The sequence below is a fragment of the Pelophylax lessonae genome, assembly GCF_965119305.1.
Source record: "Pelophylax lessonae genome assembly, chromosome: 1".
Lineage (NCBI taxonomy): Eukaryota > Metazoa > Chordata > Amphibia > Anura > Ranidae > Pelophylax > Pelophylax lessonae.
The window spans coordinates 890,517,372-890,538,542 of NC_138768.1; the positions used below are offsets into that span (position 1 = coordinate 890,517,372).

The following is a 21,171-nucleotide window of genomic DNA, read 5'->3' on the forward strand; positions in this document are numbered from 1 at the left end:
TCAGTGGTGATTGATGGGTGTGATATATCCTGGGAGGGGTGTCAGTAGTTATCAGTGTATGTTATATATCCCAGGGGGAGGAGCATCAATGGTGATTGGTGGGTGTAATATATCCTGGGGGAGGGTGGCCAATTATATACCCCAAAGGGGGGAGGTGTCTCAGTGGTGATTGGTGGGTATGAGATGCATCCCTGAAGAAGTGTCAGTAGTGATTGGTGGGTTTTTATGTTCCAGGGGAGGAGTCTCATTGGTGATTAGTGGGTATAATTTATCCTGGAGGGAAGGGGGTGAGTAGTGATTGTAGTGATTGGCGGGTGTTATATATCACAAATGGGAGAAGGGCCACAGTGGTGATTGGTGGGTATGAGATGAGATGCATCCCTAAAGAAGTGTCAGTAGTGATTGGTGGGTTTTTATGTCCCAGGGGAGGAGTCTCATTGATGATTGGTGGATATAATATATCCTGGGGGAGGGGGGGTCAGTAGTGATTGGTAAGTGTTATATGTCCCAAAGGGGGGAGGGGAATGGTGGGTGTTAGATACATCCCAGAAGGGGGGTCAGTAGCAGATAAAGTTAAGCTTCGTGGCACAGCACTGGTCATACCAGGTGAAGTTCTTGTCTGGTGAGATTAGGGTACACATGTTGGTGATGGGGTCACTGGGCTGACCATTCCCCCAGTTCATGTAGTCGGTGGTTTCCCCATCTGTCCAGTATAGATACCCCCACACTTTGTGCCTGCGGAGGCCAATCCATAGTCCAGTCTTTGGCATACTAGTGTTCCCAAATGTGGAGGCCACAAGGTTCTGGATGCTGCTGTTCGGCACACTGAATAGGTCGGTGTAGTGTTGGCGGCAGTAGCGTAGGGCGTCCCACCAACTAAGTTGCATGCTCATCATGTAGAGGTCGGCCAACCTATCTGCAGGAGGAAAAGAGACATATTAGTCAATATTCACATTATCGCTATGCTGAACTCTAACATGAAATTTGCATTTAAGACGACTCAAGGGACATTGAATTTAAGCCCCCCCCCCCATGACAATCTTATCACCTGTTGTAGCGGGATCCTTTCTACTCACCTTTCTCAGCAGGAGTTGTGGGTTCCTTTAACCTAATTCCCAACATTTGTATGGGATACCATCATCCCCAGACTCCTAGACACACCCAGAGATTAAAAATTCCACATCCTCCCACAATTTGGTGTTAAGAGAGACCATGCCTGATGGGACAGCAGTGACTGGGTACATAACCAGTTACTAAATACTGATTCTTCCATCGCTTTGTCTGTTGTGTGGGTCACTGGCAGAGGGTGCAAGAGCACACATCTCTGTAAAGCCCCAGTCGCTGTTTTTGGACACTCTGCCAGCAGATTTCAGAGTATTGCCCTTCCAGAGGGGTGTCATTGCCTTTAGCCAACTGAACCTCCAGACCAAAAGGCTCATCCAGCCATACCTTGTGGAGTAAACAAAAAGACAAGAAAAGGGCGCACCGACCTAGCGCATTATCCTCAATATAGGCTTTATTAATTGAAACAAAAAATGGCTACTCACAAATGTAGGTGAAAATCAATCACATCAAATTCATGCACTTGAGTATCAGAAGTAGTCCATACAGATGTCCATAGTCTCATTAGGATGACGTCTGACGCGTTTCGAGGCATAAGCCTCTTCCTCAGAGCATACCTTGTGGAGTCTATCTGGTTGGCTACCTGAAAATGTAGCTACAACAAGCCTCCTCCTCCAGTATCCCAAGTAACTGCATTTGTACTTGGCGATACTGCACAGTTTATTTTTCCATTGAACTTCCCCTATTCCTTGTTTGCTATTATTATTTCTACCATCTGCCCGTATAACTCCCTTGCTCCTAGGATTCCTGCCATAGCAGCTACCAGAGAATGCAGAACCAGATCAGGGATTGGAAAGTGGTCTGATCTGATCATATGAGATTCCACCAGATCAATATGCAGAACTGGTTATCAAAGCCCCAGAGAGGGAAGCAAGTAGGTTAACCCTCCATCTCCCGACAGAGGATCAGGATTCCCTGGAGAAGATAGTCAGCCACCTGAAAGTAGAGAACAGCCAGGCAGTAGCATTGGGGGACCTCAGGACTTGGGAAGTCCACTTCATGATACGTGATGGAACTGTAAAATTTGGCAGAGGAGGGCCAGCCAAAGGAATATCTATACCATTATATTTTGGTACCAGTACCAGTCCTGCTCACAGGGGTATCAAGGTGATGCCTCTGGCCGTGCCAACTGATGTGGAAGGGGTTTCCATAACCTGCCTACTACACCAAATGTGGGTGGTCCGTTACAAGTGTACAGAGAAAGTGGGAGGAGTGAACAGCAGGTTGTTGCTTTACCACAGCAAAGGTAAAATCTCAACTTACTTTACTTGTTCCAGCAGAGAGGTAGTGGTGTAGGATAAGGGTTCAAATCTCCTTTATGAATACTATGTGGTGCCAGAGTAAGTGGAATGGGTTCAGCTCAGGACAATTCAGATTAATAGATATTTTAGGTGCTTTAGGAGCCACTAGAGGTCCTCATAGGTGGGATGCCACTAAAAGCAGGGGACGTTCTGAGTTAATGCCAACCCTGCCCCTGCCAGCACATGGCATATAAACAGTTGAGGTGAGGAGACGCCTCTCTCTCTTAGATATGGGAAGCCCTGAAAACCAAGCTACAGCAAGCTGTGGGCTTTAAGGCTCTATCTCCCATTAAGGGGGAAGCAGGCAAAGAGAGGGACTTTTTCGATAATGCACATTCCTGGCTAAGGATGCAGGACTTTATGGACTATGCACCTCTCTTACACTTTTGGATGAGGCCTCCTGATAGAGTGCAGAAGGAAACTGACAGTGGATCACAGTGGAATGGCCTGGCTGGGCGATTGCAGGTAAGCAGCAGGTTGGAACAGGTAGGTACTGGCTGGCAGCAGACAGGTAGAGGGCTGGCACTGGCTGGTAGCAGTCAGTTGAAGGGCAGACGCTGGCTGATAGTAGGTAGGTGGTAGGCAGGTACTGGCTGGTAACAGGCAGATAATGAGCAGGTACTGGCTGGTAGCAGTCGGGTGGAGGGCAGACACTGGCTGATAGTAGGTAGGTGGTAGGCAGGTACTGGCTGGTAGCAGGCAGATAATGAGCAGGTACTGGCTGGTAGCAGTCGGGTGAAGGGCAGGCACTGGTTGGTAGTAGGTAGGTGATAGGCAGGTACTGGCTGGTAGCAAACAGATAATGAGCAGCTACTGGCTGGTAGCAGTCAAGGGGAGGGCAGGCACTGGTTGGTAGTAGGTAGGTGATAGGCAGGTACTGTCTGGTAGCAGGTAGGTGCTTGGAGCAGATTGCTAGGCAGCATGTGTAGGAACAGCGGAATTGAAAAATGCCAGGTCAGAGACTGGTAATAAGATCAGATACAAATACATAAACAGGAACATGTTCAGTGGTCAGTGCACAAAAGAGTTCAAGGGATGGTCAGGTCCAGCCGGGCCGGTAACTGGTATCAGATGCAGGTAACAGATCAAGCAGGAGACAAAGTAGATGAGACAGAACTGAACCTGAGCATTGGCTCAGTTTAATAGCCGCCAATGGCGCCAACATTCGTGAAAGATGCACATCTATGGGCACACGATTGCACACTCGTATTTGTCTCCAAGTGTGCCCTGTGCTCTCTGTGCCCCCAACTGTACCCCATGCACCTCAAGTCTCTAAGTGTGCCCTGTGTACCCCAAGTCTCCATGTGTGCCCCACGCACCCCAAGTCTCTTAGTGTGTCTTGTGCTCCCTGTGTCTCCAAGTGTGCCCTGTGCACCCCAGGTTTCTGAATGTACACCATGCACCCTAAGTCACCCAAGTGTGCCCTGTGTACCCCAAGTGCACCCATGTGTGCCCTTTGTAACCCAATGTGTGCCCTGTGTACCCCAAGTGCACCCCATGCACTCCAAGTCTCCCAAGTGCGCCCTGTGTACACCATGTGTGCCCTGTGTACCCCAAGTGCACCCCATGCACTCCAAGTCTCCCAAGTGCACCCTGTGTACCCCAAGTCTCCAAGTGTGCACCATGCACCCCCAAGTCTCTAACTGTGCCTTGTGCTCCCTGTGTCTCCAAGTGTGCCCTGTGCACCCCAGGTCTCTGAGTGTACCCCATGCACCCTAAGTCTCCCAAGTGTGCCCTGTGTACCCCAAGTGTCCAAGTGTGCTTTGTGCGCCCCAAGTCTCCAAGTGTGTCCTGTGCTCCCTGTGTCCCCAAGTGTGCTCTGTGCACCCCAAGTCTCCGGGTATGCTCTGTGCACCCCAGGTCTTCAAGTGTGCCCCGTCCCCCCCAAGTGTGCCTTGTGCTCCCTTTGTCTTCAAGTGTACCCTGTGTTCCCCAAGTCTCCAAGTGTGCCCTGTGTACTCCAATCCTCCAAGTGTGCCGTATGTACTCCAAGTATGCCTTGTGTTCCCCATTTGTCCCTGCAATACCCTTTTCTCCAAGTGTACCCTTGTGCACACTGTATCTCCAAGTGCACCCCTGTGAGCTCAGTGTCTCCAAATGCCCCTCTGTTCAACCCATGTCTTCAAGTGTGGCCCATGTGCCCTGTGTCTCCAGTCATACACCTGTACACCTTCATGACTCCTGTGTCCCCGTGCAACCTCTAGTATACCCTGAATTTTACTGACCTGCTGTCCTCATTTTTTCAGATTAGTGCATTCTTTAGAGCAATAAAAAAGGCTTATTCCTTTTTATATTTATTATTCCAAGGAGGGCGGTGGTAAGACAGTTACAAAATGTTACAAAAGCTGAAATGAATAAAGTAATACATACAAGCAAACAGTAGTAAGATAAAAGAGAGAAATTTGGGATGAAAATGTGGACCAAACCCCCCCCCCACCCCGATGGGACCTCATAGTCCCCATAGTCATTAATAGTGATGAGCCGAACATCCCCCTGTTCGGTTCGCACCAGAGCACCGCGAGGGAAAGTTTGTTCGAACAATTGAACTCGAAGTCTATGGGACTCGAATGTCAAAAATCAAAAGTCTTCATTTTGAAGGCGTAAATGCAAGTTATTGCCCAAAAAAACTGTATGGGGATCCGGGTACTGACCTGGGGTACATGTACCAATGCAAAAAAAGTTTTTAAAAAGGATCATTTTTTAAAGTAGCAGTGATTTACTGATTTTAATGATGCTTAAAGTGAAACAATAAAAATGAAAAATCCCTTTAAAGATCGTGCCTGGGGGATCCCCTTAATGTGCCTGTAAAGTAGCGCATTTGTGCGATGTTTGTAGCCTGCTGCAGCAATACTGACATTTATAAAGGAAAAAATCTCATTTAAACTTGCTCTCGGCTGTAATGTATTGTTGGCTCCCTGCAATACAGATATAAAAAAAAAACTAAAAAAAAAACACGTAGGGTCCCCCCAGTCCCTTTGGGTCTAGTATGGATTTGGATCTGGTACGCCAAAATTATCAGAAAAAAAATGCGCTGGGCGCAGGAACAAGCCCTGCTTTTAAAAATGTCATACCAATTTGAAATCGCATGTACTTGTCATACAGGTGCAGAAAAATTGGGCCTTTGGTGTTGGTGGTGCCTGAACACCGTAACCCCTCACAGTTACTCTTGCTGGGCACAGGGACAGACCCTGTCATTAAAAATTAGATACGAAATTGAAATTATATGAACTTGTCATACAGGTGCAGAAAAATTGGGCCTTGTGTGTTGGTGGTGCCTGAACACCCTAACCCCTGACAGTTACTCTTGCTGGGCGCAGGGCACAGGGACAGGGCCTGCTGTTAAAAATTACATACGAAATTTAAATTGTATGCACCTGTCATACAAGTGCAGAAAAATTAGGTCTTGGGTGTTGGTGGTGACCTAAACCAGAAACATTGTTGGAAGCTAGCAGAATAAAGATTGAGGAATAGGATAGGCAGCATATGCAGTCTTCAAGGGCAGACCCCTAGCTGCTGTTGATCCAGGACTGATTCATTTTGATAAAAGTGAGCTGGTCAACGGAGTCTATGGACAGACGCACTCTTTTTTCCCCCACAAAACCTCCAGCAGCACTGAATGTCCGTTTGGAAAGCACGCTGGAAGCAGGACAGGCTAGTAGCTTGATTGCATACTGAGCAAGTTCTGACCAGTGGTCCATCCTCAAGACCCAGTAACCCAGTGGATGCTCAGTTGGAAAGGTCTCCAAGTCTGCTCTTGCCCCTAGATAATCCTTCACCATATGATGGAGACGCTGCCGATGGTTGCTTAAACAGCCCTGGGTGCTGAGGACTAAAGAACTGTTTAATGGTATCGGTCAGCCGGCCGCCTTCTCCACCACTCCTCCTTTGGCTGAACGATGCCTCAGAAACACGTCCAGAGAATGTTAACCTCCCAGTGTCTGGAAAGGTGGTACACAATTTTTTTTCAAGGCGTCCTTAAGATGTTTCATCCTCTGCTCCCTCTGCGAAGGCAGGATGAGCTCTGTAACTTTACCCTTGTAACATGGATCAAGAAGAGTTGCCAACCAGTAATTATCCCTCTCCTTGTTGATAGCACAAATCCTCGGGTCCTTTTGCAGGCTTTGCAGAATGAAGGAGCCCATGCAATGTAAGTTTGAGGAGGCATGAGCTTCTGAGTCCTCTGGGTCACTAAGGATGACATTGTCAGAAGCAATCTCTCCCCAACCAGGTTCCATTCCAGGGGTTTCTGGAGAATGAAAATCATCCCTTGAAGACTGATGTATGTTATCCTCTACATCCATGCTACCACAATCCTCCTCTTGCTCTTCCTCCTGTGTGTTTTGTGGCCCTGCAGGAATGATATCTGCATAAAGGGGGCCTTGAGAGGAAAGGAAGTCCACCTCCTCCTCCCGCTGTTCTGCCTCAAGTGCCCTGTCCATGATTCCACAAAGCGTGTGCTCTAGCAGATAGACTAGAGGGATAGTACCACTGACTCATGCATCGTCCTGGCTCACCATCCTTGTGGCCTCCTCAAATGGTGACAGGACAGTTACACCTGGTGGACATGTCACAAATGAGGCAGTTGGTGGGCAGGTTGAATTCCTGTTGAATGTCAGATAGCAGAGCACAGGCATTGTATGAACGCCGGAAATGGCAACAGATTTTTCTGGCATCTTTAAGCCTGACTGCTTGCGTAGCCCCTTGAACGCTTAGGCAGCACTGCTGCTTCAGAGGACAATTCAGGAAGAAGAAGAGGAGGAGGAGGTGGAGAAGCCAGATGTGGCAGAACCAGCACCAGCTTTTTGGAGGCATGGTGGAAAAACAAGCTCCAGCACTGAACCCTGTCCTGCATCCTTCCCAGTGTGTTACCCAGTGCGTCGTGAAGGAAATGTAACGTCCCTGTCCATGCCTGCTGGACCAAGAGTCAGCAGTAATGTGAACCTTCCTGCTGACTGCTCTGTCCAATGAGGCAAAACACTACCTTCCACATGATGGTAGAGAGCCGGAATGGCCTTACGCAAAAAGAAATGTCTTTTTTAAAACCTGCCACTGTGATACAGCATTTTCTGCAAATCCATTAAAGGGGGCAGAGTCAACTAGATGAAAAGGCAGCAATTGTAGTGCTAGCAATTTGGCCAAGCTAGCATTAAGACGATGAGTAGGGATTAGCCTCGAGTTTGAATCGAAGCTAAGTTCGACTCGAACATCGCTCGTTTAACCACTTAACGACCAGCCACGTAAATGAGTGGTTATACCGGGATGATGCCTCTAGCTAGAGGTATCATCCCGGTACCGTTGTTTGAAGCCGACGGTCAGCTTTCCGTCGGTAACGATCGATGCGGCTCGGGAGCCGCTCGATCGTTACCCGGGGGGGGCGGGAGGGGACATCCCCCCCTCCCGCCGCCTTTCGCGGCTTTGCTCGGGGCTCCCGTCCCACCGGGAGCCCCGAGCACCCAGCCGGCGCGTCCGCCGGCTGGATGGAGTCCCGATGAATGCCAGAAACGGCTTCGATCGGGGCTCCGATGACGTAACCCGGAGGCGGCGTCCATGACGTCACTTCCGGGTTAGTGTGCTGCAAAAGGCGGCAGATTTGAAAAATGGCTGTATGCAAAAATGCAGTTTTCGGCGTTTTGCATACAGGGAAGTGTAGTGGAGAGGTATAGGGTCTTTTAGACCCTCGATCCCTCCATAAAGAGTACCTGTCACACATATTGGTGTCACAAGGGATGTTTACATTGCTTGTGACAGCAATAAAAGTGATCAGATTTTTTTTTTTTTAAAAAACCTGTAATAAAGTTAAAAAAAAAGAAAAAATAAATAGGAAAAAAAAAAAAAAAAAAATTTAGCCGCCCCCGTCACCGTTAGCTCGCGCACAAAAAAAAACGTATACGCAAGTCGAGCCGCAAATGAAATCGCTGTTCAAACCACACATGTGAGGTATCGCCGCGATCGCCAGAGCGTGGGCAATAATTTAAAAAAAAGAGCTACACTCTAACTCTAAACTGGTAACCGTTAAATAAATTTAAAGCGTCGCAGATTGAGATCTCTATTGACCGTAGTTTGTCGCCATCCCACGGGGGGGCGCAATTTTAAACCGTAACATGTTTGGTATCTATTTACTCGGCGTGACATCATCTTTCACAATATTCAAAAAAAATGGGCTAACTTTACTGTTTAGTATTTTTTAAATGCAGTGAAATGTGATTTTTCAAATTTTTTCCAAAAAAATGGCGTTTTAAAGACCGCTGCGCAAATACCGCGTGACAAAAATTTTTGAAATGACCGACATTTTATTCTCCAGAGTCTTTGCTAAAAAAATATATATAATGTTTGGGGGTTCTAAGTAGTTTTCTAGGAAAAAATACTGGTTTTAACTTGTGAACAAAAAGTGTCCGAAATAGGGCTGGGGGTAAAGTGGTTAATCGTTCATCGAATGACAAACAAATGTGCTTCTTCATGGGAAATTTGAGATCCCATAATGCACTGCGCGCGTGCGGCGCGTGCAGTTGGTTATGTGATTGGCCAAAGCATGCACCCTGACCTCATGCTTTGGCCAATCCAAATGATCTCCATGATTGCCATGATTGGACAAAAGGCAGGCTACCTTTAGCCAATCATGGCTCAGGGGCCAAGTACACGCCCCACACTACATAAAGGCTGCTTGCGCAGTCGCAGCGTGTAGTGTGATTATTGTGCAGGCGAGGAGACAGGGAAAGGAACGTGTTTTCAGGCAGGGCGAGAATAGCTTTTTTTGCAGTTTGCCAGATAGTGCAGTGAGACATTCCTAGCAGTGTAGGGAGAGGAACGTGTTTGAGGCAGGGAGAGAATTGTTTCTTTGCAGTTTGTCAAACAGTGCAGTAAGACATTCCTAGCAGTGTAGGGAGGGAGAGAGATTTGTGCTTTTTACAAGATCAGAGATCAGATAGTGAGAAGCAGGGCTGCTGTTAGAAATCGCGGGGCCCCATACAGACTACCTGGCAGGGCCCCCCTAAGAAAATATTAAAGATATATTTAGCTAAAGTAACAACAAAAATCACTATTATCAGACAAAAATACAATGTAACTCACATAATTCCTGCTAAATCTAAAAGAAAAAACTATGTTAATAAATAAAAATGAAGATAAGATGAAAAAAATATACAGGCTGGGCAGTTGGAGCTCTGGGATCAGAGAGACAGAGGGAGAGAAATAAAGTTACAGATAAACTCAGGAGCAGAGCTAACATTAGAGCCAGGGCTGGGAGGGGGGCCCGCACAGGGAGGGGGATTAGTGGGGGACAACTGTCTTTCTCAGCAGATAAAAGCGGATAGCAGGGAAAGGAACACAGATCAGATTCAGGTGCTGAAAGAAGATTTCTGTATTTGCTGTCCATCACTAATCCCCCTCTCTGTGTGGGCCCCCCCTGTGTGCTCGGGCCCCCTACAAGAGGGCTGGTGGTCCCCCCCTATCAGCGGCCCTGGTGAGAAGTATATTCAGTAGTGCATACCATACACCATATACCATACATAGATCTCTATATATATATATAGGACTATCAATTACATCATATCGGGTCATTGCGTATACTGTATACCCATCACATCTTCATCTATATATAGGGCTATCGATTACATCATATAAGGTGATAGAGTATTTTAATCAGTCACTTGCGTATACCCTATGTGACGGTTCACTGACAGTGGAAAAACGATGTGACAGATAAATTGATGGTTTGGACTGCTTCAGTTGGTCAGACTTGTAACAGATGCATGTCATCAGCTCAAACACCTGTCTTCCACGGATTGTAAATCATCCTGATTTGCTCACCTATTGTTTAGGGTGGGTTCTCAGTATTTACACTATGATATGTGTATTTGTATCTTGTTTTAGCTTTTTTTTTTTGGATATTTATAGCACTGATTACTGCAGTAATGTCACTGGTAACCCCAAAAGTGTAAAAAATGTCAGTCAAGGGTCCGATCTGTCCGCCGCAATGTCGCAGTCCCGCAAAAAACAAATCGCAGATCGCCGCCATTACTCGTTAAAAAAAAAAAAACAACAAAAATGACAAAAATCTTTCCCTTAGTTAGTAAACGCAATAACTTTTGCGCAAACCAATCAAAATACGCTTTTTGCGATTTTTTTTTTACCAAACATATGGTAAAAAAAAAAATTGGCCCAAAATGTTAAAAAATTTTGATTTTTACTTTTTTTTGGGGGGAATTTCATAATAAAAAATGTGAAAAATATTGTTATTTTTGAAAAATTGACGCTCTTTTTTTGTTTATAGCGCAAAAAGTAAAAATCGCACAGGTGATCAAATACCACCAAAAGAAAGCTCTGTTTGTGGGAAAAAAAGGACGTCAAATTAGTTTGGGTACGGCGTCGCACGACCGCGCAGTTGTCCGTTAAAGACACGCAGTGCCGAATCGCAAAATAGGCCCTGGTCAGGAAGGGGGTAAAATCTTCCGGGGCTTAAGTGGTTAAGTAGACTACTCTGCACTGCACTGTCTGTTAGAGTGTACATCACATTCCTCTCCCTGCCTCAACCACTTCCTATCTCCCCCTCACACTCTATACGCAGCTGCTGTGTGCAAGCAGCCTTATATAGTGTGGGGCGTGTCCTTAGCTTGATTGGCTAAAGGTAGCCTGCCTTTGTCCAATCATGGCAGAGATGATTTGATTGGCCAAAGCATGGAGGTTAATGTGCATGCTTTGGCCAATCACATAATGCACTGCAAGCGCGCAGTGCATTATGGATGCGGTCACTCGAATTTCCAGCGAAGAAGCCCATTTGTTCACCATTCGGCGAACGGGCGATGTTCGAGTTGAACTCACGTCCGACTCGAACACGAAGCTCATCCCTAAAAGAATGTTCTTTGCAGCCAGGAGCGATGGTCTGCCGAGAAGCCTAAAGAGACCCTTAATGGGTTCTACAGAAGGTTTTTATGATTGTGTGCTGCACAGGACGGAAGTAATTAGTTACCTTGTTTTAGACTTTCTGAGGGTTGAGATACACATGTCTGCCTCAGATGCTTCTTCCTCTATCAGTATGAGCTCTTTGGAACTCCAAAATTCTGACGCCAAGTCATTACTTGATGTAGCGCCCTCCTACACAGGCTTCTGCTTTAGCTACAGAAGCTGGAATCATTACGTTTGGTCTGCTCGAAGCTTCACAGACTGGGAGTTTGATTACCTTCCCCTGACTCTAGGAGAAGCTTCTGGAGATTAGGGCAAAAGGTTTTAAATACTCGGCCTGAATATTTGTTAGGGCCGATCCAAATTCTGGGGATGTGTGCTGAGATGTTGGGTGGGTTCCTGGTAAATAGGCTGAAGCCCAGCGGAGATCGTCTTCCCTTGAGAGAGAGAATGGAGGACCTCGGGCACTCCTGAATGGACTGCTGCTGTGTGCCTGACTGCTTTGCACTAACTTGGGAAAGAACCTGTTTATATCTTCAGCGGACCCTACAGGAGTGAGTGCTACATTTATTAATACATACATAAGAAGTAACCCTTCCTACCTTTGCAGGGCTGAGTGGTGTTGGGAGTGGTCATCCCATGTAGACTGGTGGTGGGAGTGGTCATCCTTTGTAGACTGGTGGTGGGAGTGGTCATCCTTTGTAGAGTGGTGGTTACAGGTGGCAGGCTCTGGCAATCACAGCTCAACTTGCTGTCATAATTGTTGGAGGTGTCCCCAGCGGGGTTATTTGATGAAGAGTCACCTGTGCAGAACAGAAAGTCACAGATCAAATGTAACATCGCCTCCATTTTTATTATACAGGATTTAAATATTTCCAACTGTTTGTTCAGCACTTTACAGTATAACGGGGAAGGTACAGATAACATTGGGGGTAACTAAACTGCCGGCACAATGTCACACGCTTCATGTGATCTGTCCTGTTATTAGACAGAAAATATCATATGCAAAGGCACAGAGCCACTCTGATTGGTCACTGCTTGTTTTTACATTTAAGAGCCCACCCCCTTCCTCCTTTCCTGCTGATCCTGTGAGTACACTACTCTCACTGACCACCAATGTAATGGGGCACCCTGAGCGTTACTGTAATGGGGCACAATAATCACCAATTTAAAGGGGCACCCTGACCACTACTGTAATGGGGCACACTGATCACCAATTTAAAGGGGCACACTAATTACTAATTTAATGGGGCACCCTGACCTCTACTGTAATGGGGCACACTAATCACCAGTTTAATGGGACACACTGGCCACCAACTTATTGGCGCACCCTGACAACTACTGTAATGGGGCACACTAATCACCAATTTAATGGGGCACACTGATTACCAATTTAATGAGGTTCACTGCCTACCAATGTAATGGGGCACACTAATCACCAATTTAATGGGGCACACTGATTACCAATTTAATGAGGTTCACTGCCTACCAATGTAATGGGGCACACTAATCACCAATTTAATGGCGCACCCTGACCACTACTGTAATGGGGCACACTGATCACCAATTTAATGGGGCAAACTGATTACTACTGTAATGGGGTACACTGGTCACCGATGTAATGGGACATACTGGCCACCAATTTAATGGGGCACACTGACCACCAATATAATGGGGCACACTGACCACCAATATAATGGGGCACACTGACCACCAATTTAATGGGGCACACTGACTACTACTGTAATGGGGCACACTGACCACCAATTTAATGGGGCACACTGACTACTACTGTAATGGGGAACACTGATCACCAATTTAATGGGGCACACTGACTACTACTGTAATGGGGAACACTGATCACCAATTTAATGGGGCACACTGACTACTACTGTAATGGGGCACACTGACCACCAATTTAATGGGGTACACTGACTACTACTGTAATGGGGCACACTGACCACCAATTTAATGGAGCACACTGACTACTACTGTAATGGGGCACACTGACTGCCAATTTAATGGAGCACACTGACTACTACTGTAATGGGGCACACTGACCACCAATTTAATGGGGTACACTGACTACTACTGTAATGGGGCACACTGACTGCCAATTTAATGGGGCACACTGACTACTACTGTAATTGGGCACACTTAACACCAATGTAATGGGGCACATTGACCACTACTGTAATATGGCACACTAATTACCAATTTATTGGTGCACACTGACTATTACTGTAATAGGGCACACTGACCACCAATTTAATAGGGCACACTGACCACCAATTTAAAGCGGAGTTCCGGGCACAAAATCGATCTTTTTTTTTTGTGCCCGTCCGCTTGTTCTCCTTCACCTGAAACAGAATTGGATAGTTAGGTTTTTTTTTTTTTTGTACTCACCTTGTAATTGTAGATCGAATATACTCACCTATTCTTCACTTCCTCCCTCTGCGCCGCGGCTCCGCCGTCACTTCCTGGCTTACACTGATTCCTGGGAGCTGAACGTCATCGCTCCCAGGAATCAATGCGACGGCACCGGCCCCGCTCGTCACTTCCAGGGCGTGAAGAGAGGGGCCGTTGCAGGCGCATTCTGGGAGAAGAGGACAAAGAAGAAGAAGAAGCGGAAGAGGATCGCGCCGGCTTCAGCTGCCCACAAGAGAGATGGCAACGCTGTGGAAGAAATTGTGAGTGAGTATTTCTTCTTGCAGGTAAGTGCGAACCGGGACAGATCAGAGGCTAGCAATTGTGGAATGTACTAGCTCTGACTGTCCCGGGGGTATGTTTACTGAAAAATGTTTTCTGTGCCCAGAACTCCGCTTTAATTGGGCACACTGACCACCAATCTAATGGGGTATACTGACCACCAGCGTTAGGGGGGATACTGACCATTAATTTAATGGGGCACACTGACCACTACTGTAACGGGGCACACTGACCACTACTGTAACGGGGCACACTGACCACAAATGTAATGGGGGGCACTGACCATTACTGTAATGTGGCACACTGATTACCAATGAGGCACAATGTAAGGGGACATTGACCACCAATTTATTGGGGTAAAATGAGCACCTATGTAATTGGGCACACTGACCACCAACATAATGGGGCACACTGACCACCAACGTAACGGGGCACACTGACCACCAATTTAATGGGGCACACTGACCACTGCTGTAATGGGGCACACTAGGTGGCATTATTAAGACATTCCCCAGCCATCTGCTATGCTTTATTTAAAGTCTGTAAGTTCAGACAGGGAGGGGGGATTGCACTGGGGATATACTGGGGGGGAATAAAGATTTGTGCTGGGATGAGGGTTGAGAATTTGTCCTGGGGAAAGAGGATTTGTGCTGGGGGGGGGGGGGTTAATGGAGGATTTGTGCTCTGAGTGGGGATTATAGGGGAAGGAAAGTGAGGGGAGGGGGGATTTGGGGGGATGTTCTGCTGGGAGGGGGGATTTTTTTTTTTTGGGGGGAGAAAAAGGATTTTTGCTTAGAGGGGGAATTTGATGCGGGATTTGTGCTCTGAGTGGAGATTATGAGGGAAGAAAAGTGGTGGGAGGGGTATGTTGGGAGAGTTATGTTGGGGGAATGTTGTAGTGGGGGGGGGGGGGGGTTTGGAAGGATGTTGTGCTGGAAGGGGGGATTTTTAGGGGGAGAAGATTTGTACTTAAATGGGGGGTTGGGAATTTGTCCTGGAGAAGGAGGATTTGTGCTCATAGGGGGGATTTGATTTATGAGGGAAGAAAAGTGCTGGGTAGGGTATGTTGGGAGGGGTATGTAGATTTAACGATATTGCCGATATTTTTGTGACGTCATCGTGTATGTTGCGCGGGCAGCTCTTAGGCCGCCTCCCTCAGCCTCATTACAGTATGTACCCGTTGCCACACTGGAGTCTGCATGTTGCACAGTTGGTCGGGACAGTGAATGATCTAAAGTGTCAGTGAGTGATCTAGTGTAGTTCTTCAAAATCACAGTGACCAGTCACAGACACACGTTCTGTAACACAGCTGCCACGGCCACCCACCACCACCTTTTTGCAGCGCCTTTCCACCTATTTCTTCAGCATTGGGCGGCAAGAGGAGGAGGGGGGAAGAGGAGGAGGGGGGGAAGAGGAGGAGGAGGGGGAGGAGGGAAGAGGTGGAGGGGGGAAGAGGAGGGGGAGGGGGGAGAGGAGGAGGAAGGGGGAGAGGAGGGGGAGAGGAGGAGGAGGGGGGTAGAGGAGAGGAGGAGGAGGAGGAGGGGGAGAGGAGGAGGGGGGGGAGGAGGAGGGGGAGAGGGGGGAGAGGAGGGGAGGTGGGGTGAGGGGGAGAGGAGGGGGGAGAGGGGGAGAAGAGGAGGGGGAGAGGAGGAGGTGAAGGAGGGGGGAAGAGGAGGGGGGTGAGGGGGAGAGGAGGAGGGGGGGGAGGGGGAGAGGAGGGGGGGAGAGGAGGAGGAGGAAGGGGGGAGAGGGGGAGAGTGGGGATGAAGGAGGAGGGGGGATAACATCACACATATAAGATATATATACAGTATATATATATATATATATATACACACACACATATATATAGAATCTCAATATGTTTTTCATTGTTCACTTACCACCAGGGCTCTGCTCGGCTGCCAATGGTTCTTTCTCTCCAGGCACAAGCCCTGCCTCGGGGCTACCACTAAGGAAAGTTAGGCAGCCATGCTCCTCCATCTCTCTCTCACACCTCCAGGCAGGGCTGGTGCCAGGACTTTTACCAACCTACTAGGCGAAACCTAATTTTGCCGCCCCCTTTGCATCCGCCCCTGACTCCACCCAGTTTGCCCTGCCCATGTATACCCCACCTTTGCTACCATTTTGGTGGTGAAGTCAGTTACCGGCCCAGCACATGATACGCATGCAGCGTATGTAGGATCCTGGAGGCGGTGGGGGTGGAGCTTTTTGCGGCACCTCTCCACCTATTTCTTCAGCTGTGGTTGGCAGGCCTGCACCTGTGTGCCTCTGGACCCGGCTGGAGGACCCAGAAGAAGTGGCGTCAATAGGATTGGTGTCACCTGGTGCGAGAAAACATGGTGTTCACAGCCCCCCCGCTGGCCTGCCACAGTGCTTTGTCCTGCCGCTGCAGACTTAATAAAACATAAAAGTATCAATGCTTACAGAGAAATGCTGGACTATTTCAGATGCAATTCAATGAAACGACAACCATGCTGCCACACAGGTCCATTATATTGTATATACATATACACCTTTGTTCACAACAAACCAGCTACGAATAATTATAATAATTCTTATTTTTATTCATAGCTGGCTAGCTGAGTTTGTTGTGAACAAAGGTATGTGTATATACAATATAATAGATTTGTAATAAACAGCATAAAATATTAATAATACTGTGTGTATGTTTGATTATTTTAAGACTATCAAGAATATTTTATTAGACCCTGATAAATGACATGTCTGTGGCCCCTGATAAATGACATGCCTGTGGACCCTGATAAATGACATGTCTGTGGCCCCTGATAAATGACATGCCTGTGGACCCTGATAAATGACATGTCTGTGGCCCCTGATAAATGACATGTCTGTGGACCCTGATAAATGATATGTCTGTGGCCCCTGATAAATGACACATCAGTGGCCCCTCCAATGATAGTGCAGGCCTTTCATTCGCTGTTTTGGAACACTGAAAAGTTTTATTCTTACCTGTTTCCTCGATGCGATTGGCTGACGGGCGGACAGAAGGCATGACCACTCACAGTGCCTTCACCTATACAAAGCAATGAGAGGGAGGTGTGTCCAGGGTGTAGGGGTGAGGCCGCCTTGCAGCCAATCCGAGTGGATTTACAGAGACTGTAGTAGAGCAGAGAAGTCGTAAAGTTTGTCAGAGTCGGTGCCGTCCACATTGCCGTGCCACCTCCTCCGTACACACAGCACCCAGGTGTTGTCCCCACACCCCGGGGGCCACTGTGAGATCAGCCTGTACCTTGCCTATAGGTAGCGCCGACCCTGCAGCCACCACACAGGGTGCCAGCCAGCCACCAAAGGGAGCCAACCAGCCACCAAAGGTTGACAGCCAGCCATCCAACCACCCACCCGGTGCCAGCCAGCCATAAAAGGGTGGCAGCCAGCCATCAAATGGTGCCAGCCACCATAGGGTGCCACTGCCAGCCAGCCACCAAAGGGTGCCAGCCAGCCAGGGTGCCAGCCAGCCACCCACCCGGTGCCAGCCAGCCGCGAAAGGGTGCCAGACAGCCAGGCAGCCATCAAACGGTGCCAGCCAGCCACCACAGGGTTCTACTGCCAGCCAGCCAGTCAGCCACCAAAGGGTGCCAGCCAGCCAGGGTGCCAGCCAGCCACCCACCCGTTGCCAGCCAGCCACAAAAGTGTGCAAGCCAGCCAGCCCTCAAAGGGTGCCATCCAGCCACCAAAGGGTGCCAGCCAGACACTGACCACAGGGTGCCAGCCAGCCAGCCAAGTCACCCACCACAGGGTGCCAGCCAGCCAGCCACCCACCACAGGGTGCCAGCCAGCCAGCCACCCACCCACCACAGGGTGCCAGCCACCCACCACAGGGTGCCAGGCAGCCGACAGTGCCCACAACAGGGTGCCAGCCAGTCACCCACCCACCACAGGGTGCCAGCCAGCCAGACAGCCACCCACTACAGGGTGCCAGCCAGCCACCACAGGGTGCCAGCCAGCCATTTTGTTTAAGCCTATATTAGTGTCTTTCTTGTTTCAATGGAGATGGATGGAGATAGAAAAATTAAAAGTGTGGTCTGGGACTATTCCTCTTCTCCATCTCCAGGAAAATCAGCAGCACTGTGCAACACTTGCAAAAACAATGTAAGCATGGGATCAATAACTGCAAAAACCAAAAATACGTCTAATCTTTGGTCCCATCTAAGAGTTCATCATATTGAATTGTATAATGCAGCACAGAAAAAACAAAATGAATCACAAGGTGAAACATCCCTATCCTAGGCAACAATAACAGATATGTTTCAGAAAAAAAGAACAGGTGGCTACAGGGCCGGCGCTACCTGTAAGGCGACCCAGGCAGTCGCCTAGGGCGCCACTCAGCAGGGGGGCGCCAGCATTCTATTTGTACACTTGCACTGTGTGTCCTGTCCACAATGACTGTTGCTGGCCGGGCGGCGCGGCGCCCCTCTTGCTGCTGTGCCTGCTTAAACAGTACGATCGGCTCGGCCTCGGCGGGCGGCGGCGCCGGCTCGAATCAATCATCATGTCTCTCTCTGTCTTGTGTGTGACACTGACACACAGACTGTGACAGGCAGTGCCGCGCGTCTTTGCATCATTCACTGCAGTGGAGCTGTGGAGGTTCCCCCTGCCCTGCCAATGACGTCAGGCGGGCGGGGGGAGCCGGAGAGGAGAGCGGGGGGGAGCCGGGGAGAAGAGCGAGCGGGCGGGCGGGGGGAGGAGACCGGGCGGGCGCAGTCCAGAGCGGGAAGGATCACATTTTGAATCAGAGGAGCGAGCAGCAGCAGATTCACAGTGCAAGAAGGACCAGTCCAGTCCCCGCCCCCGGCCAGATCCAGGAAGATAGAGAAGGAAGAAGAAGGAGAAGAAAGAGGACCTGTCCGACCACCTGTTGCCATTTTGAACAGTGAACACACATAACGTGAGTGAAATGTGTATATTTTAAATTGCTATATTCAGTGAGGTGAGGGAGGGGTAACATTACATTTATCCTTGGGATGGAGTATAATTGTTTTATTGTGGCTGTTTTAAAAAATCTCTACTTCTCTTGTCTTGTGCTCGGCTCGCTCCCTATTGTATTCTGCCTAAGGTCCGGTTCACACTTATGCGATGCGGGAAGGCTGCGAATTCGCAGCCTGTTCCCGCATCGCAAACGCACCCCTGGCAGTTCACACTGCCATATGTGATACACAGGGGGTGTCAATGAAATTTTAACGACACCCCCAGTTTGATGATCGCATATCGCAGTGCGATCTTTAGTGCCGGTTCACATATGTGCGGCTGTGGCGATCGCATGTAATATCGGAGCGCACTGCTCCTTCATTACATGCAATCGGCTGTGCGGTGCAAATTCAGCCATACACTTTGTATGGCTAAATTTGCACTGCACCCACAGCAAAGATGCACAGGACCCTTTTTTCAGCCGCATCAGGATCGGATCGCACAGTGGTTCACACTTGTGCGATCCGATCCTGTGCGAACTGTCAGATCGCACTGCGATATGCGATCAGACTGGGAGTGTCGTTAACATTTCATTGACACCCCCAGTGTATCGCATATGGCAGTGTGAACTGCCAGGGGTGCGTTTGCGATGCAGGAACAGGCTGCATATTCTCAGCCTTCCCGCATCACATAAGTGTGACCCGGACCTTACAGTTAGCACAGAATCGGATCGCACAAGTGTGAACCACTGTGCGATCCGATCCTGATGCGGCTGAAAAAAAAGGGTCCTGTGCGTGTTTGCTGCGGGTGCCGTGCGAATTTAGCCATACAAAGTGTATGGCTGAATTCGCACCGCACAGAGATCGCATGTAATGAAGGAGCAGTGCGCTCCGATATTACATGCGATCTCTGTGATCGCACTAATGTGAACCGGTCCTAAGTGCCGGTTCACATTATTGCGGCTGTGGTGATCGCATGTAATATCGGAGCGCACTGCTCCTTCATTACATGCGATCTCTGTGCGGTGCAAAATCAGCCATGCAGTTTGCACTGCGAGATGCGATCTGATCTGGGGGTGTCATTAACTTTTAATTGACACCCCCCCCGTGTATCGCATATGGCAGTGTGAACTGCCAGGGGTGCGGATGTGATGCGGGATCACGCTGCATATTCGCAGAATTCCCGCATCACACAAATGTGAACCGGGACTACAGGCGCTCACAGCTCATAGCTGCAGGTGAGCGACCGTCGTAGGTCTACGCCGTTTTGCGCTTGAGGGCCAGCCTGTCGCAGACCCGCAGTAAATATGTGGTGGGCAGTCCAGAACAGGTTAATAAGGCAGTGTAAAAGTTAAGAATAACGTGAATTGAAGACCCTGTTTACATCTACTTGGTGTCGTTTTTCCATGTTGCATCGATCTGCGTGTTTTACACACATTTTTAGGTGCGCTGCCATAAAACTCTATTAGAATGACCCTTTCATTAAAGTGCATCATTGCCCTGCATGCTGCATGTTTGATGCACTTTCATAAAACATGTGTTCTAATACAGATTAATGGCAGCGCACCTAAAAATGTGTGTATAACGCTCATAAAAATGTGACACAGAAAAACCACAGCACACAGATGTGAACCTAGCTGTACTGTAACCTGTAATAACGAATCAAATGTATCTGACTGTAAGTCATTTGTGCGATGCGGGAACGCTGCGAATATACAGCGTGTTCCCGCATCGCATCCTCACCCCTGGCAGTACACACTGCCATATGCGATACGCAGAGGGTGTCAATTAAAAGTTAATGACACCCCCAGTTTGATCGCATATGGCAGTGCGATCTGCAAGTTCGCACAGAATCGGATCACACTAGTGTGAACCACTGTGCGATCCAATTCTGCTGCGGATTAAAAAAATGGTACTGTGCGTGTTTAGTGCAATTGCAGTGCGAATTCAGCCACACAAACTGTATGACTGAAATTTGTACCGCACAGAGATCGCATGTAATTTAGGAGCAATGCGCTCCGAATCACATGCGATCTCTGTGATCGCACAAATATGAACCGGGACTAACAGACTGAAGTTTAATGCAATAAATGCAATATAGTAAAACGTTTTAGGCCCCAACACATTACCATCATGTTATGGAAGTGTATGTGTGGTGTACTACACTACATGGTCTGACTGTAACAGACTGAAGTTTAATGCAATTATGGGAG

General features: G+C 48.4%; 1 protein-coding gene across 1 annotated transcript in view; it reads right to left on the reverse strand.

The window, feature by feature from the left end:
• Positions 1-557: 557 nt before the first annotated feature.
• The window catches only part of LOC309550858 (IgGFc-binding protein-like), a gene marked incomplete at both ends in the record, with an annotated part of 36,576 nt that continues 15,962 nt past the window's right edge, over positions 558-21,171 (reverse strand). Inside the window, one exon of the mRNA XM_082251221.1 lies at positions 558-916. Coding sequence (XP_082107347.1) covers positions 558-916 — 359 coding nt within the window. The remainder of the gene's footprint in view (positions 917-21,171) is intronic.